This window comes from Aspergillus bombycis (genome assembly GCF_001792695.1).
Source record: "Aspergillus bombycis strain NRRL26010 chromosome Unknown contig00081, whole genome shotgun sequence".
Taxonomy (NCBI): Eukaryota; Fungi; Ascomycota; class Eurotiomycetes; order Eurotiales; family Aspergillaceae; genus Aspergillus; species Aspergillus bombycis.
In genome coordinates this window covers 66543-82879 of record NW_019170083.1, presented here as the reverse complement: position 1 = coordinate 82879, position 16337 = coordinate 66543, and the positions used below count along the sequence as shown (strand labels likewise).

The 16337-nt window shown below is 48.3% G+C and overlaps 4 protein-coding genes across 4 annotated transcripts; all 4 read right to left on the bottom strand.

The window, feature by feature from the left end:
• Positions 1-203: 203 nt before the first annotated feature.
• pan1 (actin cytoskeleton-regulatory complex protein PAN1) lies at positions 204-4656 on the bottom strand (the record flags this gene model as incomplete). The annotated part of the gene is made up of 3 exons (XM_022536558.1): positions 204-1311; positions 1374-1907; positions 1988-4656. The coding sequence occupies 3 exons, from the start codon at positions 4654-4656 to the stop codon at positions 204-206; spliced, it is 4311 nt and encodes a 1436-aa protein (XP_022386584.1).
• Positions 4657-5331: 675 nt separating this feature from the next.
• ABOM_009429 (DNA-directed RNA polymerase II core subunit RPB11) lies at positions 5332-5920 on the bottom strand (the record flags this gene model as incomplete). Its single annotated transcript, XM_022536557.1, has 4 exons — positions 5332-5535; positions 5633-5742; positions 5799-5857; positions 5916-5920. 4 exons carry the CDS (start codon positions 5918-5920, stop codon positions 5332-5334), a joined length of 378 nt encoding a protein of 125 aa, XP_022386558.1.
• Positions 5921-8095: 2175 nt separating this feature from the next.
• ABOM_009428 (uncharacterized protein) lies at positions 8096-11060 on the bottom strand (the record flags this gene model as incomplete). The annotated part of the gene is made up of 3 exons (XM_022536556.1): positions 8096-10315; positions 10370-10760; positions 10822-11060. 3 exons carry the CDS (start codon positions 11058-11060, stop codon positions 8096-8098), a joined length of 2850 nt encoding a protein of 949 aa, XP_022386557.1.
• A 3111-nt stretch (positions 11061-14171) lies between these two features.
• On the bottom strand, positions 14172-16322 carry rad7 (DNA repair protein Rad7, protein; the record flags this gene model as incomplete). The annotated part of the gene is made up of 4 exons (XM_022536555.1): positions 14172-15184; positions 15237-15402; positions 15486-16022; positions 16272-16322. 4 exons carry the CDS (start codon positions 16320-16322, stop codon positions 14172-14174), a joined length of 1767 nt encoding a protein of 588 aa, XP_022386554.1.
• Between the last annotated feature and the right edge of the window lie 15 nt (positions 16323-16337).

Below are 16337 nucleotides of genomic sequence, written 5' to 3'. Positions count from 1 at the left end.
GTATATTGATATATCAGTACTAGCAATGGATTAAAACAAACGAAGCGACTAGGGATGGTGACTATAGCTTTCTACCCAATTAAACTCTGGCAAACTGAACCCTCTAACAGCCCCTTGCTAATCGAGCACTCGCCCTGCAACAGAGCTAAGACTTCGGTCACTTGTCTGAACTTTCCTGAGTCCTTTACCAGCTTGAATAGAGGCTAGTAGGGCGCTTCGATCAGGTGCTCCTGCCGGTACAGCTGGAGGAGCGGGTGGTGGAGGAATCCCCGGAGGGCCGGGGACGCCGTGTGAGGTACAGGCGGGGGCGGTGGTGGGGGAGGAGCATCTGGAGAACCAGGGCTGAGCGTTGTCGAGGGAACCGGTGCTACCATTGGTGGGGGCGGCGGTGGAGGTGGGGGAGCAGCAGAGGGAATAGACAAGGTTTCATCTGTCTCGGGTGCTGCTGGAGCGGCTAATGGAGTACCTGGCGCAGGAGTAGATGGTTTCGAAGGAGATTTGTCGTCCATCGCACTCAAAGGCCGTGGTGGAGCCATAGTACCGAATAGGATGCTTGCGAGCTGTTTCGCACTTCCACCGCCAGGCCGCCCATCGTCATCATCATCATCATCAGATGAGTCGAAGTCTGATCCTGCTGCAGACCAATCGTCATCCGTCTCAGGGCGTGCACGGGACACACGTTCTATTGGACCCGCTGCTGTGAATGCAGGCTTCGCGTTATCTTGCTGTTGTGCAAGCCGATGGAAAGGGTTAGTTGACTGAACGTCGGCCTTGGGGGAAGTTGCAGTGGCCTTAGGAGCGGGTTGTGGTGTGGCAACTTGGCTCTCGGTAGGCAGACTGATCTTCTTGAAATAAGGGTTCTTCGATTCAGTCTCTAGAGGGACGTGGGCTAATCCGGTGCGACCGTTGGTTGGAGAACTCGTAGCACTAGTCGGTCCGTCTGGCTCTGGGGCCGAGGGAGCAACAGGCGCTGTAACGTCGATTCCAGGAAGAATTTGACTCTGCGCAGGGGTACTATGCTGGGGAGTGATATTCTCTGGGCCTTCTTCATCTGAGGAGCTTTCCTCATCTAAGGCTTCCAACTCCAATTGAAGTTGCCTTTCCCGTTCTTTAGCCATTTCAAGCTCAGCACGTTGAGCAGTAAGCTTGGCTTCCTGCTCTTTTGCTAATCGATCTGCTTCTTCTTTCCGCCGCTTCGCTTCCTGTTTTTTTATCTTGCCTTGCTGCACCTGTTCTTGGAGTGCTCGGAGGCGGGCTTCTTGTGCCTCCTTCTCTCTCTGGAACTCCTCTTCACGTTTCCTAGCATCATGCCTAGAGAATCCCTTGTCAGCGATTGAAAGAATTCAAGACAAAACTCAACTATAATCACATACTCAAGACGTTTCCTCTCCCCTTGTGCCTCCTCTTCTTCTTCGCGGATTGTTTGCGCTCGGGCAGCCTGTTCTACTCTCGCCAATTCTTCTGCCGCCTTTTTAGCCTCCGCCTGTCCTGCGCTGTCAGTACGACCACGTCTCGAAGGTGGTGCCGGCGGGGGTTTCTTGGACGTCGGTTTAACAGGTTGCGCCATTGAACTACCCTGTTCTTCGGCCAGTCGACGCTGTCTTTCTTGCTCGCGTCTAGTATCTTCTTCTTCTGCTTGCTTCAGTCGTTCCTCGCGTTCCCTTTTTTCCCGTTCCTGACGCTGAAGGAGGGTTTCTGCAGTGTTATTGTGAGGCTTGAGGCCAGCAGCTGCCATTCGTTCAGCAATGCGCTTCTGCGCACGTTCCCTTGCAGCGGCAACACGATCCTCGTGGGTAGAACCAGGAAATGAGCCCGTGGAGCCAGTGGACGGGGGGGGAGAAGGCCGGGTAACGGGCGCTTCATCGTATCGTAGACGCTCGCGCTCCTCGTGCATGGATCGCGATGCCCTAGACCGTCGTTAATATCATAAGAGGGTATTCGATGGCTTGTTGACCAACGAAACTGGAGTATTTTGGGAGCAACTTACTCTTCTTTCCGAATATATGCGGTTCGGCTGTTACGCTTTAGGTCGTAAATGAAGTCTCGAATCACATCCTCTACCCCTAAAGCATCTTCCCACCGCCGCCTTTCATGCTCGCGCGTTGAATTCTCACTCGCATCCTTCAGAGTATCCTCGAGACTTCGAGCAAAGTCTTTTACACTGTCCTCCACATCACGAGTCATGCCATCATTCTTTTCTCTATCTGCCTTAATTTTGGCGCTCTCAGCTTCAATTCGTCGAGCTGCGGCACCATCATCATTTTGAGAGGGCGGGGTCGGTCTGCCGGCAAGCTCGGCTGCACGAGCTTGCATTCTAGCGCGAGCACGAGCCTTGATACGATCTGCCTCTGTCACTGCACCTCCCGGACCAGTTCCCACGATATTCGACGCACTATTGGGGTGATCCTTTGCATCCTTCAGGCGGAAAAGCTCGAGTTTAGCCTCAGCAATGTCACGTTCAACCCGTCGAACATCTGAAGCTATTTGAGGAACTTGGTCCTCATAAGATTGCAGCTGACGGCGTAGGGACCTTCGCTCAGCACCGTTGTCAAGGTTGCGGAAGGCCGCATCCGGGTGTGTGTCAATGTCATCCTGAACACGCCGGATTCGATCCATAAGGCTCTCTACTTCCCGACGATCCCTGCGGTCCAGAGCGTCTTCTTCTTCGGCGCGATTCTCGTCCTGAAAGTCGACTGCATCCAACATGATTTGTGTCTCGCGTATCTTCTTCTTTAGCTGCCCAACGGACAACTCTTCTTCAGATGCTTGCGAAGCAGCAGGCGACGGCGTCCTACCATTGTTTCCAACACGGCGACGGGCGCTAGAACGATACCCAGCGGCAGCTTCGTCATTGTTCTTGAACAAAGTGGCGTCTTTGCGGCCTGACCCGGGAGACGCACCACTACCACCACGGAATGAGTGATCTTTGAGATAACTTACACCGGTTTTCTGCGGCTGTAGAAAAGCACCGGACGCTTTTCGACTTTCTGCATCCTGGGAGAGCATCGATTTGATTGTGCCTATCGAGTCATTGAGATTCCTTGTTGATGGGGGCACTAGCTCCGGCGGGAGGCGATTCGGGACCGGATATCCATTCAGCTTCCTGTATATTAGATGCATCGCCACAGCGAATTCATCCATGTTGAGCCGGCCTCTGTTGTGGGGATCCGCGAGTGTCCAGATACGCTCGAGATCTTTCCGATCCAGCCCACTTTGCCCCATGATTTCGATAGCAGTATCACCGCCAATGAAGCCCTTATGAAATCCATCCCATGCCCGAAAGAGATCATCATAGATTTTTTTCTCTTCTTTGGTGATTGCCCAAGGAATGTGAGCATTTCCAGAAAGACCGGCGGCTGAATATCCACCCTCTCGGCCCGGTTGAGGCATAAGTTGCTGTTTGAGGGCTTCTATATTGGGCAATCCAGATGACGGAGCATTGACAAAGCCCCACTGCCCGGGGATTCCAGTAGGCTGGGCGATTAAACTAGAAACCCCACCGGTTTGTGCGGGACTGAGGTTGGGCCCGAGGCTCGTGGGCATCGGCGGCACCGGGGGACGGGGTCCATTATAGCCTGTAGGCTGGGGATTAGACATCAGCCCTGTTGGTTGAGCTTGTAGAAACTGTTGCTGGGACTGCCCGGGGAAGGCCGTAGCTTGCGGAAGTAGACTTGAGCTTTGTCCAGGAAAAGAAGATTGGATGCCAGTCGACTGAGTGTGAAATCCCGTTGGCTGCGCTGTGAGCTGCGTGAGAAGCTGAGAGTTGGTCGGCTGTTGCGGTTGCGGTTGCTGAGGAGCTGGAGGAGCAGATTTGTTCTCCAGTAACGGCGCATCGAAGTTTGGAACATTCGTGGGGATAGCCGTCTCTGGTTGCGTGTCAGGGACCTGAAAAGAAATGATATCTACCATACTAGAAACTTCATTCTTTATCTTCTCGGGGAGGGCATCTGGCAGATCTCTGCCTGTAATCCGTATGTTGCACAGATACATAGCCAAAGCAAACTCCGGGAAAAACAGTTGGCCCGACTTTGTGGTGTCTGACAAGACCCATATCTTCGACAGATCACCTCCTGGAAGCCTTGACCGCAGAAGTAGGTCTTTGGCCTTTTCTCCACTCATCGTCTGACTATCTCCGACTGCTGATTTAAAAAGCTGTTCGAATTTAGCCTGGTCTTGTGCTGTTATGAACGAGAGCCGAATGCTAGGGATTTTGCTCCCTGGGGTTTTGGGGGGCGGGGTGGGAGCAGCACCAGTGCTACCCCTGAAGGAGTCCGCTATCTCGGATGATGTCTGAGGGGCCAGCCGGACCGGTAGGCCGGTACTCGAAGGGGCTTGGAGCTGCGGGACTTGACTCTGAATAGGATATCCGGTGAACTGGGGCGGCTGAGCGGAGGTCTGGAAGCCAGGTTGCTGCTGCGGTTGTGGAAAACTTGTGAATTGTGGTTGTAACGGCCCTGGAGAGAACCCTGTGGGCTGAGGCTGCAGATGAGAGCCTCCGAATCCAGACAATTGGGAACCATATCCGGTAGGTTGGGGTGCAAGACCTTGATGCTGTTGTTGCTGCTGGGGTGTTTGCTGCCTGTGGGGGGTTTGAGAGTATGAAGGCTGCTGCATGAAAGGTGGTTGTCCCGGGCGAGCGCTGTTGGCGCCGCCCATGAAGGAATTCGACGAAGAGTACATTCCTAACACGGCTCTTGCATTGGATAAGCAATCAAAAATCACATAAGAAAGAAAAATTGGTAGGCCACAGATTGATAATAAAAGGATAGAGAAATTGGAATAACGATAGAAACCGCCGGACAGGTAGCGATGGAAGGTCAGGAGCTGCCAGGTGACGACGGCAGTCAGGGACGCGGAGCGCCTTGCGCTAATCCAAATTGGATAGTGGGTGGGCCGCAACTAATAGGTACCTACTCCGCAGTTACCTGAACACCAACATATTAGGAACAAAACAGGTACAAAATAGGTACAGGTGTCTACTAGTACTTAATATAAAGATAACTAGTTATTTTCCTTTGTGTATCATGCAATAGAATATCGAGCAAATACAGCAATCCTCATGGTATGCTGGATCAATTATCGCTGACGAAAACCCACAATCTCGCATACCATATCACTATCGTGGATAACATGCAAATCCCCAGGAACACGCCAAGAGCTAGCTTCGTTAATTACAGGTGCCAAGAGAGCGAACACACAGAAATTGAAAGAGCATTAAAAGGAAGACAGCAATAGAGAATAGACATAACCGAGCACACGCATAGCCAGCTGCGTAAATTCGAAGCAAAGGTTTCAAAACCAGCTCACTTTAGTTGATGGTTCAGTAATCACCTAGGCTCCATCTTGTACACTGTCCTGTTGCTGCTGAGTGGCTCCCACCATCTTGCGGAGTTCATATTCCTTGGTGAATTCACGTGACAAGATGCCCAGGTCTCGAACGAGTTCGTGGCACGCAGAAATGACGGCTTCCTTGGGGGTAGTCTCACCGTCGGTCTGTACACGGAGTTCGAACTTTGGCACAAGCGGATGAGGAACCTGGAGTTTGCATGTCAGACATATTCGTCGATTTTCTAAGACACAGAGACAAGGGGGAATCGAGGTCAATGCAACTAGCAGAGTACGGAAGTTCTACCTTGTACGCAGCAAAGAGCACATGGGAGCTTTGGAGAAGGCGGGAGCGAATCAGGTTTCCAAGAGTATGATCTTCCTTATTGAAAGTGAAGATTGCAGAGGATGGGATACCTAAAACCAAACTTGAGTGTCTGCTGACATCCTAGACCTGTAGTGGGGAGGCGTACGTGTATCAATCTCCATCTCAACCTTGTTCTCGCCATTCGCAAGGACGAATGATTCATAACTATATTCAACCCATGATTAGCCAATTCCCCAGCAAGGAATCTCAAAATAGATGCAACATCATAGGTAAGCTGGGAATAACGGTATGATAAGTCAGATATAGCAGACCTAGGTTGCTGGTCATGTGAAACTTTGACAGTTGATTGGCAGCCATTACGTGGAGAACTGCCGTTCAAATTTATCCAGCGTGCATAGGCCATCTCCTTGGAGAGAATATATTCTTTGCTGGAAATCATGGTCTCGGGGAGAGCAGAGGGGTAGAATGAGGGTAAGAAGGTAACAGGCAGAAAGTCCCCGAAAAGAGGTGAATGAGAGAAGAACAGCAATGAACACAAGCAGATCAAACACATGCATTGATGAAGCAGATGCCCTAGATCGACTACCGTGATTGATTCAGATCCTCATAGAACGACCAAGGACAACTCGTGAATTGAACCCTCCTTCCTTTTTCAGCAAGCAGGAACGCATTGCCTTAACTATATTGAAAAAAGGTCCATGGAATGCAGTTGTTAAATCATACTTTATATGGGTATTGCAAGCAGCAAGAAGAATGATGATAATAGTAACAACAATAATAAAACTAAGAACAGTCAAAGCACTGCTTTCCTTACCGGTCAGGGGCATTCATCTTGAACCAAAAGAAGGTTGGACAGCCCAGATAAGGCGTTGTTTAACCCAGTATAGTTGATATTAGTACGGGGTCCAAGGTTCACAGGACCTGGGGGATTCTGTATTTCACGGTATCTTATGTTTGGATCGTTGCTTTTCTGGAGTCTGGTCGTCCTTTTCCAGGCCGAGATAAATATACCAGTAACAAATTATAAAGGAAAATGAGCAAGTTGATAATGTCTCCGTAGGGAAATAGAGATAGGTACTCAAGTGCTCTGGATAAGCCAATAGTATTATATTAGGAATAGGGCTTGACAACACAAGAAATTGGAGGAGAGCAGATAATAGTGATGATCTTGCAGCCCTATGTTTGCTCAGTGATACGATATTGTCTTATCTCAATCCTTTCACCTAGAGAATCCCGTGACCAATAGCACGTGATTATACTCCCTGTTGGGTGGTTTGCATTTGCCGCCCGCGCAGCACCTATTCTCCGCACTGATTCTACTCTAATAATCAAGTCTTGCACACAAGTCATCTGAAAATGAATAGCTCCCCTTAGTATCTGTTCCTATGGTTGATCTTCCCGTGTCTTCGCTTGCAGTATCTATATTGTCTACTCTAGAATTGGAGTCATGATGCGGGATATGATGCTAACCCTCCAAGAAGCCGTTCCTATTGTAAATAACCCGGTGCAAACAATGTCTTGAGGTGACACTCTTCCCATTGGTGTAGGCTTCCTCGACTGGGGCGCAAATATCAAGCCACAGTTAAATGACTTGGCTCCGTAAGTAAAACAAGCGCACGCTCCAGCCTCGTCCCAGATGAAGATTTGGGTTCAGGCCGATATTGTAACGGAATCTGAAACTACTGCTACTGCGGTTGTCAAAGCGCTACCCTGATACTAGTAATCTGGCCGTCCAGGGCTCGGAAGCAAGCCTAGGTAGTCACTGTCTAGCTCGATCAGCCTTAGCGCTTGTACGTGATATGTTTTTTTTATTTTTTTTGATAATGTCCACCGAGTCACATTCCCATCGTCGTTGTGGGCGTGATTGCCGATGACCTAGGAATGGTAGCCTCGTTCTGGGGTCTGCTTAGACTGTCATTGGCTTTTACTCCCTGGTTTCCTCTAAAGTAAACATCACACGTCGCTCCTAGAAGATCTTACGTGCATCCAGTAGTGGTAATGCTATTCGACTGACCGTATATGGCAAAGGACAAGCACGGCATACCGAGGAGCTGGAAAAGAGACTCAAGATGGACCTGGGCAGGAGATTCATGACAATAAACCCGGGCTGGTTGATCGTAGTGTCATTAAGACGTTATCTGTATAGCATGTCTTATAGAATACCTACTAAATAGTTGGAGGTACAGGCGCTGAAAGATGGAGAACAGACTTGAGAAAGTATGGGAAGAAAGTGATCCGTCAAACGCCAACCAGCTATAACACCCTGTGTTTCTCCCAGTATAAGGGGGCGGCAAAAAGGAAAGAAAAAAAAAAGAAAACTCCTTAGGACGTATAACACCTTCATGGATAATACATTAGAAGGTGGGATGATTAGTGAAGCGCAAGGGTATGCGACAAAATATACTCGCGACATGACCAGCAAGAATTTATCTACTGATTCTGTCAATGTACCGCATTTAGCAGGTCTCCAAAACTCGACGTCTCTTTCTTCATCTTCCAATTGTTGCGCTTTTTCTCACGTTTCTTCATCATTTCTGCCCAGCCTTCATCATCATCATCATCCGGGTCAGCACCATGGCCCGTTGTGCCAGTGATCGTTGACTTATCGCCACTCGAGATTTGATCGATGGTAGGTCTGGTTTGAACTGATCTATCTGAAGGTACAGAGAGAGTCGACTTCTGGTTCTCATCATTCCATGATTTTGACATGAAGGGGAAAGCAGCTGGTCCGGGCTCTGGCTGTAATATTGACACAGGTCTATAACGAGGTGCCAGTCCAACATTGCTGCGCTCCGATGGAGCAATGGAGGGAGCATAGCCTTGCCCTGCTGGAGTTCTTGGTCGGTTACCTGCCACATTATATGGCGTGGCTGGGCTATTAAGACGAGAAGAAACGTTAGGATCAAGCATACTCAGTGTTCTTTGATCGTTCCGATAAGCAGCAGGAGCATTGTTGACTCCTCCAGCTGAGGGCATTGAGGATGGTCTCATATTCGCATTAGCCGCCGCTGTGGGCGGGGGGCCTGTCGGTGGTGCTAATTGCTGAGATGGAACCTGTCCACTCTGCATCTGGATCATCTGCTGCATCCACTGCATCTGCATCTGCATCATACTTGACATTTGCTGAGACAACTGTATTTGTGCCTGCTCCGTAGCAGATATCCCTGATGGGGGTCCGGCCGAGCCCGCAGGATTCATGCTCATCATCGTATAGGGCCTGGGAATACCACTAGGTGGGGTAGGTACTGCCGACGGCCCGCCTTGATACTCATACATAGCTTGTGTGTTGGGGCTACCTCTTCTCATTGCTCTTGCTCTTTCCTCAGTGGCTATCACCCCTACTAACCCCCCAGGAGGCAATGCAGGCGAGGGTCCGACGGCAGCGGCTGGGCCTCCATAAACTGAAGAACCACCTCCGAAGGCCAAAGATTCCCTATTAGAAGGATTGACTAGACTCGCCCCAAAGTATGGGTCCCGTGGAAGATTTCTGGCAAAAACAGGGAGACTAGAACGATTACCGGGTTCATGATCAGCAATGGAGCTCGAGGACGATATATAAGGCTGGTGGAATGAAGCTCGGAGATTGGGGATTGAGTTCGAAGGGACAAGGCGGCTAGGGGGACGATTCCTATTGGGAAACCCATGTGCTGCCAGGATCCCCAGGGGAATTTCCTCGTCTTCATCACCCTCACTGCTCTTTCCACTGCCTGATCTATGACCTGAATTCAATGGTGTGACGGTTAGGTTCGGCGTACTGTTATTAGCCCGATCAACCTCTGAGCGAAGTGCTGGCGCTGGGGACTCTTGGCCGGTCACCTTCATCATCTGCTGTCGGTACACTGAGAGGTGGGCCTCCTGCTTCCGTCGCTGCCTCTCTACTTCGCGATTCTTCTCCGCCTCATCCTCTTCGTCAAATTCGCTCTCTGCAGAGTCTTCACTCTTAGACGCATCGCTCTTAGATCTTCTCAACTCCTGCTGTTGTCTGTAATGTTCAAATTGCGAAGGCGTCATCACTTTGTTCGACGATGTTGTTGGTGCTGGCTGCCTCTCCTCGTACTGCGCAGCCAGTCTTGCATGTGCTGCTATAGAAGGGTCGGGGTGGTCCTCGGCCACACCGAGCGATTTGTGCGAGGCCATTGGATTAGCGTCTGAACGGCCTAAACCATCCGCAGTACTTGTATAGCTGTTGCTGAAGAGGGGAGTGTCATGCTCCGCATCGGAATCCTCATGTTCAGTAGTCAACAACACCTGTGAGCTTCTTTTATTGGTATATAGCGACTCCATGATTAACTTGGCATCTTCATCTTCAACGGGTGTAGAGGCTCGCTTGCTGGGATAATGAACACTCCTTCTCAAGCCTTTATCGGGTGTTACCTGAGGTTGTTCCAGTGAACGATGGGTTGTGGTCATCGGCATTACACTCGACAAGGGCAAGGATCTCCGACGGTCCTCTGGTGACACAGGGTGAGAGTTCAGTGTTTGCTGCAATGCTGAAGTGCGGTCCTGTGGTGAATCGCTTGCCATTAGAAGCCCCTCCCCCGAGTGTCGGCTATCCCAGGAGTAAGGCGAGGGCTCGATTTCCTTCGATCGGTCCGTATTGATAGGAGTGGGACGTGGTGACTTTGCCTGCTTGCGACCTACCAGGTCTGAAGACGGGGGAAACTGCCGGTGAGAGTTAATAACAACATACTGCATAGTCTCAATTACGCATCATACCATATCTCCCGGCCTTTCTCGAGAAGCCTCCCTTTTCCCAACTTCATCGAACATGTTGTGGAACTCGTCTTCTCCTTGACCAATCTGCAAGTCTGTGTCCAGCAGTTTCGGAGGCGTCGCTGTGCTTGTCGTGCTGGCTGTCATTGCCCGACTTCTAGAGGGACCTGGGGTGGAGGGCTGAGGAGGGGTCGGTGCTGAAGCCTTAGAAAATCTGCCACCGAAAGAGAATGTTCGACCCGCTGCGCGCAATGCACCAGAAATGGGCGGAATCGGTATATCGTACAGGTTTCGGGAGTGCGATGCTGGAATGTCGGATGGATTAGGGCCATCCGTTAAACGGTGTGTTGCCGAGTGAAATCTTGCCGACTTTGGACGTTCATGCAAGCCTCCACTATCATGGTTCTTATCAGCCATCTATTTCAAATACCTGCAGGATTGGATGGAGAACATACGGGCTTCTCTGGCTTGGGCTATCAACCTCCGCGAAGATGTTGTCCGAATCTTCTGCTGTTGGATAAAACCGTTGTCCGTCACTTAGTCGTTTAGCTAAGAGATTGCCCTCGCTATAGGATTTTTTATCAACAGAAGGGCGTTCAAACACTCGGAAAGATTGTGGAGGATTCTCTCCCTCTTCCAAGGCATTTCCTGACGATTTACGCCGAGCAAAACCTTTGGGAAGTTTGATTGGCATCTGTGAAGGTCGCGACCACTAGCGAAGTCGGAACCACTTTCAGAAATAGAATTAGTGAGCAGCACCAGCTCCGGGGTCCCCGTCCAAAGATGTACGGCGGGAAAAAAAAATAATCATAAAAGGCTCTGTGTCAGTCGCGCTACTTGCTTTCCATAAACCGGGCTGCAGTGGAGGACTGTCTCTGTTTGGGCTGATTCTGGGCCTTTGCCAAAACTCTCGGATTCCGATCTTGGTGGGGCTTAGTCGAAAGAACGCCGAGGAATGAAATGACAGATAGCCAAAAACAATTTGAAGGACAGTTAGTGGCTGTGGTGTCGAGATATTAAGGGGCCTTAGAAGAATGCTAAGAGAATGAGCGGAGTGGTCAGATGGGAAGTTTCTGGCACAACTGTCCATAGACAATCAACGCTGGCTAAGACAGGGCCCTCACATACCACCGGCGGGGCTTAAGAATGATTACTATTAGTAGTATACGGAGTGACGGATATTTTCTGTGTGGGCTTAAAAAAGAAAGAAAAAAAGAAAGAAAGAAAGAAACGAATTATAATAATAAAGTAGCAAGGTAAGATAGAAGGTCGTTGCCGAAAGTGGGCAACGGAAGGACACGAAAAGGGTGCCAAAAATGGGGACAAAGAGAAAAATGGTTAATAGGTGAAGGGGTAAAAAAAAGGAGAGAAGGAGAGCTATCAACAAGAAGGTAAGACTAATAACAAAAAATACTGTAATATAAGTTGTATGTACTGAAGAGATGGATAGGTAGTTGAGCAAAAAGCTCTCGCTTTCCAGGCTCAAACAGTGAACACACCCATTAGGGGATGTGGAGTGTGGAGCTGAGCGCTAGTCTCGTCACCAAATATAGCAAAAAGGTGTGACCTCAGCTCCTTCGGAGTAGACAAGAACAGGAATGAGTAGGAAAGGACGGTACCTAATCTAGAATATTGAGCAAAAAGAAATCTTGGTGGAAATAAGTAATGAACCAGCAAAAAATGATTGCTAAAGAAAGAATGGAAATTAGCAACATGCTATTGACTCCGTACAGTAAAGGAAGGGAGGGAAACAACCTGGGAACCCAAGTACACGGCCAGCCTCCATTCAGGCGGTTGGGGCATTGGCTTCAGGAGAACAAGGGATTATTGAGCGAATCAGAGCCAGTACCACTTGGCATGTTCTATAGAGCCACTCAAACTGAGACTTTCTCGTCAGTAAATCTCCCATGTGGATATGGTGGCTGGCCCTTGACTAGCGCTTCATAGTGCTTCCATACTCCTATCACTGTGCTACCCCTTCCAACAATACAAAACGTATGATCGTTTATTCAATTTTGGCCTTATTTCACTCGAGAGTACTCCGTAGGTATCTGAATAACCGATCTTTGTATGTCCGGCTATTTAAGGTTATGCCAACGTCCATCTTGGCTTCATGGATTTCGAAGCCTTTTCTAGATTTTGCACTCAGTTACACGCTCGGCCTTGTTCTGTAAATATCTTAGACCTTTTTTACTTGTTAAAATTATCGCTGCTGTTCTTCTGCTGCTTTGTAATAAATTTTTCTTGAGCTGGCATCACTAATTCCTTGCTAAAGAACTCGGGTGTAATATATCAAACAAAAGTATGGAACAGATCAAAAGACAATCCATCCCCATAAGTTGCAGCTCCATCGTTTAAACTGTTGAGACCTTCTGATTTGGCCGTATCCACCATATGCTGTTGAAGAAGGGAGCAGGAAGAAAGGATAAGCAAGTCGATTTGGAAGCGCAAAAATGAGAAACTAGGAGTCTAGTACGGTGTACACACTTGGTCTTTTCAGGGGCAAACTGAGCCGCTATGAAGCCCGATGTGGCAAAACTTAACATACCTGACAAGCAGAAAACTTGCCTTACTAGCTAGCACTCGTATTTTGCTCTCTGTGCTCTTTTATTCCCCCGCCGCCGCGCGCGCCACTTCTCTTTGGGCTTCTTTTTCCAACCAAAAAAAAAAGGCTCACTTAATTTAGAGCTTATCAGAAGCATGGAACCAGATTTGAACTGGTATGAAGTACAGGAATGTTTCACACTCTACCCAAGATTTTTTGACGACTTAGTTTTGTTTGTAGCAATTTTACATGTCATTTGTTTATTTAGGTGACTAGTGCAGAGAATCTTAGGGGGAGAAGATGAGAAAAGAGAGAAGGGGGACAGAAAAAAAAGGGGGGGCGTTGATGATACACTAACCTATGGAGTGGGTAGTGCTCAACATTTTACTGTATTGAGTGGCCCATATACAGTACTTGCCAGTACCCTCAATCCCTCAATTGAGATTTCCAAACCAATGCTCTGTAGTCATCGTATTACACATTAACTACGAGGTGATCATCATTGATTATATTCCGTATTCTGTCTCTCGTATCCTTAACGGACAGAATAAGTAGCAATCTGTAACCGACAATTGTATGGTTTTTTCCTGTGTGGGGGGATCTGCCTTTCCCTTTTTATTCAAAGTGGATGACCAGAATCACCTATCATTGTTGCAGTTTAAGGCTCCACTTGAGTAACATGATCTATCTCAAAGAGCTATTTGATGGCAGATGCACTAGCAGACTCAGTCATTCGACAAGTCCCATACTCCATATGCATTGCTATGGATATAGGCTCGCAATAGGACGCGGGTCGCTGTCATCGATGGCAGATGAGCAATGCTGTATCAATACCTCCTGACCACCATGCATTATGCTATACTCCATCGTGCACGAAGCAACTACGTTGTTCTCTTGAATTTCGTTTCGGATCATGACACTCTAGGAATGTACTGTATTTATGTGGGGGCATATTCATATTACAGTACGTACGGGCAAAAGGAAAGTCTACAACCTACTCTGCCGTTGAATTCGTACTATGATCGATTCATTGTCAACTAGTCACATTGTAGGCATAAGAAAAGTTGAATAATGTAGACACTGGGAACAAAATCAACCAAAGAAAGAAGAGTGAGGAAAACTAAGCCATTTCCCAGTTCCTGCAGACGGACTCACCGTCCAGGTCCAACCGAATGGGACAGAAAATTACCCCCCAGCCGCTCCACCACAACATTGTGACCCTTCGGAGAAATTTATGGTTCTCATGCCAAGCCTCATAGGTTAGAACTTGCCTTCGACAACGATTGTGTCTTGTGCTTTAAGTCCTCCAATCAACGCAACACCGGCAGGTATCCGGACATCTCTCACATTAAAGCATGCGAAAGCGACCAGCTTCTTGATTGCTGGGCAGCATTGTAATATTCGACCTACGAGGTAATCGTCCATCACGGTATGGAAGGAGATATCCAATTCCTTCAAGTTGGGATAGACTTTGCTATCTGAAAATATTTCCTCGAAGGCAGCACGCGATACATGGCGACAAGATGATATATTCAATTTCCGTATTGCCCGGCCTGAGTGATCCATAAGGGCAATGAGGCCTTCAGAGGCAAGCCCAATCGCACCCCTAGGGCCATCCGGATTTGAGTTGTCCACATCTCGTGTAGAGGATAAATCCACGTATTCCAGAGGAGGGTTTGACCACTCAATGAATAGTTTCGCGAAGCCTTCGTCGGTGCACACAACGTTGCCTGACAAACGAAGTTTTGAAAGGGATCGGCATTTATTATGGATGGTCTCCAAAACGCAATTGTCCGCATTTGGAAAGCCTTCTAAAGATAGTGTACGTAACCTTTGGCCGACCGTAGAGACCACTTTTATAAGACTGTCGTTTGGTGTCTCTTGAACAAAGTCTAGAGACAAATGCTCTAAGGATGTCAAGGATGAGAGAGCTTGTAAGGAGATATGGCCAACTTTCCAGCATTGTTTCAACTTCAGGCGACGAAGTTCTGTGCAGTTTCTACACATCACTTTAACGGTTTCATCGTCTAGGGAAAAATCAAGGTTGGACAGCTTTAGGGCTTCTAATTGGGAACCCAGTTTTTCGAACAGGCGTTGCCAATATGAGTCTGAAACCAGGTTGGCAGCATCAAGCTGCAAATATTTCAACCTCAGATCACGCCCCAGTAAATATTCGACGACTGTATTTTTCATTTGACCAGCAAAACGAAGGTTGACATTTGTAAGGGTAGGCATGAAGGCAAATATCTTCTGGAAATCGTTCGTCTCTAGTTCTAGGCTGCGGTCAGGTAAAGGCCATACATCGATTTATAACTATAAACCTACTAGCGGAGTCATAAATGTTAATTGAGTCCAGATCAGGTCGCAGAAAGAGATTGAGGGTCCTCGATGTCAAGGCACGTCTCTTGGATAGAATCTGGCTAAGGCGATGTAGTAGTGGGGAAGGCAAGTCCCCAAATTCTTCGATATCGTTGATATTATCGGCAATTTTCTGGGTAACAGACGTCAGTATCCAGAGAATGGCTGTAGTTGGTAATGGTTATATAGTGTGTGTGTGTAAGCATGTACACATACCTTTATGCACATTTCAGCCAAGCTCAAAGCACCTTGTTGGGCTATACCGTCAAGCAGATTGCTCTGATTCTGACGGCGTCCAGTCCTTGGTCCACGTTTCTTAGCCTTAGGTTTGTTCCCACCATCTTCTAGACTCCTGGAGCACTTCGCACATAGGAGCCCCCCATTGGGGCCTGTTTTGCTATATGGTGTAACTGTGAATCGTTTACTGCAGATTTCACAATTCTCTAATTGACCTGGTATGGGTCGAGATCTCTGGTACATGATCTCTGCTGCAATGAGATTATCGTCATCATCTGGTTCCCCTATTCGCCGAGCTTTGCGACGTGCGAACTCTTTGCTCTGTTTGATTTTTGCTAAACTGGAGGCTTCCTTTCGTTTGCGCTTCTTTCTCTGCTCCGGGGATTCATCGACGCTCTGATCAGCTTCGTCATTCTCTGCGGGTGTTGAAGGTTCTTCGCTGGCAGCTTGATGTTCAGTTTCCTCTAAGCGTCTTCGGTAATCTTCACGAATTTGAGCAGCGGATATATTGTTAGACTAAGACAAAACCATTGGTCAGCGATGGCCCCAAAGATAGACGAATAATTGGCAGCGTAGCAGCCACTCACAGCCAAGAAATCAGTAAGGGCAGAGTGTCTATCATTGTTTATTAGCTTTATAGCATAAATAGGACGCGATCTTGTAGGATACTACATACGGGCCTCTTATTTGGTTTCTGATTTGTCTTCTATCTGCCCTTTAACTAGTTAGTGAATAAATCGTTATCATTGTTGGTATTTCACCTACATTTTGCGGGAAAGCTCTCAAGAGGGTTGGGGTTGAAGATAAGAGCTTCATTGAACCGAGAAGGTC